The sequence below is a fragment of the Momordica charantia genome, assembly GCF_013281855.1.
Source record: "Momordica charantia cultivar OHB3-1 chromosome 7 unlocalized genomic scaffold, Mcharantia_2.0 BLBB01000007.1, whole genome shotgun sequence".
Taxonomy (NCBI): domain Eukaryota; kingdom Viridiplantae; phylum Streptophyta; class Magnoliopsida; order Cucurbitales; family Cucurbitaceae; genus Momordica; species Momordica charantia.
In genome coordinates this window covers 17,086,128-17,091,098 of record NW_028275165.1, presented here as the reverse complement: position 1 = coordinate 17,091,098, position 4,971 = coordinate 17,086,128, and the positions used below count along the sequence as shown (strand labels likewise).

At 34.5% G+C, this 4,971-nt stretch overlaps 1 protein-coding gene across 1 annotated transcript; it reads left to right on the top strand.

The window, feature by feature from the left end:
• Window positions 1-3,004, top strand: LOC111022829 (endoglucanase 13-like). The gene is made up of 6 exons (XM_022300102.2): window positions 1-255; window positions 347-760; window positions 941-1,027; window positions 1,192-1,344; window positions 2,016-2,297; window positions 2,519-3,004. The coding sequence occupies exons 1-6, from the start codon at window positions 31-33 to the stop codon at window positions 2,834-2,836; spliced, it is 1,479 nt and encodes a 492-aa protein (XP_022155794.2). The 5' UTR covers window positions 1-30; the 3' UTR covers window positions 2,837-3,004.
• Window positions 3,005-4,971: the final 1,967 nt, after the last annotated feature.

Sequence of the window (4,971 nt, the reverse complement as noted above, 5' to 3'; positions counted from 1 at the left end):
TCAATTCTCACTACCATTTCAAAAGAGAATATGGCAATGCCTTCTTCTTCTTCCTCTTCAAGCAGCATTTTTTGTGCCTTGGCTGGGCTTGGAATTTTCCTTGCTTCCATCCATGGCGGTTTTGCAGAAGATTATGCAACAGCACTAACCAAGTCCTTGTTATATTTTGAGGCTCAGAGGTCAGGAAAATTGCCCCCTAACCAAAGGGTTCAATGGCGCGGAGATTCTGGCCTCCAAGACGGCCAAAATGCTGGTGTAAGTTTTAAAATAGATATCTTTACTGTTGAACTATGTTTGTAACGATTAAAATATCTTACTTAGACTTGCTTTTGTATGCATGGTATAGGTGGATCTGGTGGGAGGGTACTACGATTCGGGTGACAACGTTAAGTTCGGGTTGCCGATGGCGTTCACGATGACGATGTTGGCGTGGAGCGTGGTGGAGTACGGAGGCCAACTTGACTCCAAACATGAACTGGAAAATGCTCTAAATGCCGTCAAATGGGGTGCAGATTACTTGGTGAAGGCGCATCCGCAGCCTGATGTTTTGTACTGTGAAGTTGGCGATGGCAATTCGGACCATGCCTGCTGGCAAAGACCCGAAGACATGACCACGCCGCGCACCGCTTATCGGCTCGATGACCAGCACCCCGGCTCCGACCTCGCCGCCGAGACTGCTGCAGCCCTTGCCGCTGCCTCCGTTGCTTTTCGCCCTTCCAACCCTGATTATTCTTCCATGCTTCTTACCCATGCAAAACAGGTTATACTTGGGTTCTCAAAGTTTTTTTCCTCCATTTTTACTTTCGATTTTATGCAAAAAGTCTCGTAACAATAGAGATGTTTTACCTATAATAAATCTTCCAAAGAATAATGTGTTATTTACTGGAGAAATTTGCAAGTATCTTTTAGTTATTTATTTATTTATTTATTTTGTGCACAGCTCTTCGATTTTGGTAGAAATCATCAAGGGCTTTATCAAAATAGCGTTCCAGTAGCAAGCCAGTTCTATTCCAGCAGCGGATTTCAGGTATATTTGTTAGTATTATGTTAAATAAATTTATCGTCAATCAATATCAACATTGACAATGAGGGACTAAATTGAACAATTCAAAATTACATTGACTAAATTGAAAAACAACCCAAAAACATACATATTTGTTGAGTGATTAAAATGTTGTTGTGTTTTTTAAGGATGAATTATTGTGGGCTGCTGCATGGCTTCATCGAGCAACCGAGGATCAAATGTACCTTAATTACCTAGGAGGATCTGGTACCACAGGTGGAACAAGAACAATGTTCTCTTGGGACGACAAGTATGCTGGTGTTCAAATCCTAGTAGCTAAGGTACGCACGTCGTCACACCGAAAATGTCAAGTTTTCGAAAACTTATTCAACTAACTTACGTATCTTAGAACTAGTCAATTCATACTTCGAGCTAGATCATAGGTAAGTTTTAAATAGTTAAACATAAACAATTGGACTTTCAAACTACAAGTATATAAGTTTAACCTATAGGATCGTAACAAATATCTCTTTCACTATGTTATAAAAACTTTTCAAAATATAGAGATAAATAGGTATACACTCCTCCAAGTTTAATTTATAAGATAATAAATATATGTTAAATAACAAATTTAGTCTTTCTTTTTTTTTAGGAAATAGTTCAACTTTTATTATTTTTATATCTATTTAATCTCATATGTATTTAAAAATTTTCAATTAAATTCCTAAACTTTCGAAGGCAGGAGTCTCTAGAAAATAAAATAATAAAGAATACAAATTACTCGATAAAACCTACTTATCAGTAAACTTCTAAGTTTTATTCAATAATAGGAATGATGGGCCAATAAAAAAAAAATCTATAGATCCATCAAACATTACGTATTAGTACAATCAACATACATATCAAGTAGAGTTCATATTTAAGTAATAATGTCAGTAACAAAAACTTATTAGAATCAAATTCGAAACTCGTTCAAGAATATTGTATTGAGTGATTTGAGGCTGGTGGGCAGCTAGTGTTGGATGGGAAGGTAGAATCCTCAGGTTTGTGGTCAGATTTCAAGAGTCAAGGCGAGCAATTCATCTGCTCTTGCCTCCAAAAGGGCAACTCCAATGTTCAAACCACTCCCTCTGGCCTCCTCTGGTTCCAGCCATGGAACAACCTCCAGTACGTCTCCGCCGCCGCCTTCCTCGCCACCATCTACTCCGACTACTTGGCCTCCAAGAATGCCCCGATCCACTGCCCCGCCGCCCTCCTCCAGCCCTCCGATTTAATCGCCTTCTCCCGATCTCAGGTACAATACTACTGCCAATCCCAACACCTTTGCGATCGTCTCTAAATTAACAGAAATGTTTTTTTTGTGAAAAGACTTATTTGAATGCTTTGTCAGTACAAATATTTTTTAGTGAAACATTTTATTTAATATAACAAGAAAACACTAGGGCGAAAGTAGTATTTATGTGCTTATTTTTTAAAAATTCAAATAGAACATGACATTTTAGATTAATTTTTCAGATAGAATATATCCTAGGTTCAAATCCGAAAAGGATGAGCTACATGATCGGACTCGGGTCAAACTACCCAACCCAGGTCCATCATAGGGGAGCCTCGATCGTGTCGATAAAGTCCAACCCGAGCCCCGTCACGTGCCAAGTAGGTTTCGAGCTATGGTTCTACCGAAATGCCCCGAACCCGAATGTTTTAGATGGAGCCATTGTCGGAGGCCCGGATAAGAACGATCAGTATACGGATTCGAGGCAGAATTACCAAATGGCCGAGCCAGCCACTGTTAGTACTGCGCCGCTCGTCGGCGTTTTGGCCCGACTAGCTTGACCGCCGCTGCCGGCGGCTGTGGATGATTCCGGCTGGTTGTGTGCTGTGCTAAGATCATTTAGATTATATTTTAGGGAACATAAATGTTTGTACTGTGACAAAAAAATGTGACCCAAAGTGGTTGATTTTGGCAATAAAAGGGGCTTTGAATCCTCTACTTATAACGTATTAGATGCCTGAATTTACTGAAATATATTGGAGTTAAGGATAATCAACTGGTAGCATAATAATTTTATATAATTAGAATAATCAAATTTAATTATAGCTCTAATGGTTCTGCATTTCCTTGATGGATCGTTATTTTGAATTTCTTCTCTCAAAAGAGACTGGTCAAGTTAAATTCTTTAATTTAGTTTAAAAATTATTTTAGACTTTAATAATTGAAACCGATTAGATTCATTAATTATTTAAATATATTCGAATGAGTGATACTTAATCAATTAGTAGATGGTTAGATTTAAGCTTAGTTCAAATGGACGGCCTAAATATAACTCAATTAGGTATATATTCTGAATCAAAATGTTAAAAGCGCGAAATAGTTCGAGTGGTTCAATATTTCTTTAATCGATCTATTATGGGCAAAGTCAGATAAATGATGGGGCACCCTGTGGTAGATTAGTAAGCTTATTAATAACTAATAAATAGTCTACTTATAGAAAAAGAATGTGGTCGACTCTGGAGCATGCATTGAGTGGCCGTACATATGGTTGAGCTATTTCAATTTTAATTTAAGCTTCAAAGAATGTACCTTTGGCTCACGCCACCCCAATGTTTGGTTTCTTATTTCTTATTTCCAGACTTTAACCACATCAAAGTCGACCTCAAAGACCTCTGAGCACTGCCACATAGACCAAGTTAAATAAGTATCAAAACAATTTCTTCTCCCATATTTAAAATGTAATTTTCTAAAAATATAAAAGAATAATGGTTAAGTTGAATTCTTTAATTTAAGTTTAAAATAAATTGTGTATCCTCTGATATATGTTTTGATCCACGTATCTTTATTTAGTTAGTCTACTTTATACCATTTCGTGCTTAAAAGTTTTAAAAAATTATTTAATGAGTTAAGATTTTTAATTTTACTTCTAATTTATCCCCTTTCTAAATTTTTAAAATTGAAATAATATATTGTTATGGATGATTTTCTACGATTCAGATTCTCTTTATTCAAGGAATTCAAATGGAAGATATCTTGGCCTTATGATTCAGATATCCTGATATACCGATTGCCTCAAGATTCTCCCCAGATTCAGATAATCAGATTTGCTAAACGTGGATTCGAATTCCACAATCTCTAGAGGATCAGGATTCAACTGGGAGTAAACCAAACTTAAAGGGTGACTTAAGCATAGGGTGACTTAAGCATAAGAGCCTGTGTGGCTTGCAGGTCTCGTCGATCCTTTATTCCAGGTGTGAATTTGGTGGAATCTTAGAAGGCCAAATTTCCGCATCAATAAATATAAATAAATATATATATATATATATATATATTTTATATATATGTAAAATACGTGATTGAAATATTTTTTAGCTTCTCTTACTCTCCATTTCAAATACGTGATTGAAATTTTTTAATTTCGGAAAATTAAATTAACACAACTTAATAAAATTTCAAAAGAGAAAAATAATAACATCAATTCTTTGTACCAAAAGATTTATAAAGATTAAAATGTTTTCAAGAAGTTATCATAAAATAAAGCTTGTACGGTGACATTTCTGTTTTTTTGTTTCTCATCTTTTCTTTACTATATCATTTTTACTGCTTTTGCTTTTGCAATCCGAAAAGGGGAAATTACATTTGATAACTTTTTCTTGATATTATTTTATTGAAAAAAATAGAAACATATGTTTGGTAACTATGTATTGTTTATTGTTCTCTAAAATTCTTAATTTAGAAAAAATAAAAGTTTGATATAGAAATTAATTTTTCAAAATAAATATTCAAAATTTTATATTATAATTATTTTTTTGATATTTATTATGTATTTGATATCTAAAAAATGATAAAATAATATTTTTATTTACGTTTTGAAAATAAAAATTGGAAACAGAAACCAGAAAAGATTTTATTGCTTACAAAAATAAATTTCTAAAATTTAGATGAAGAATAAGAATCTTACCAAATATTTATGTTT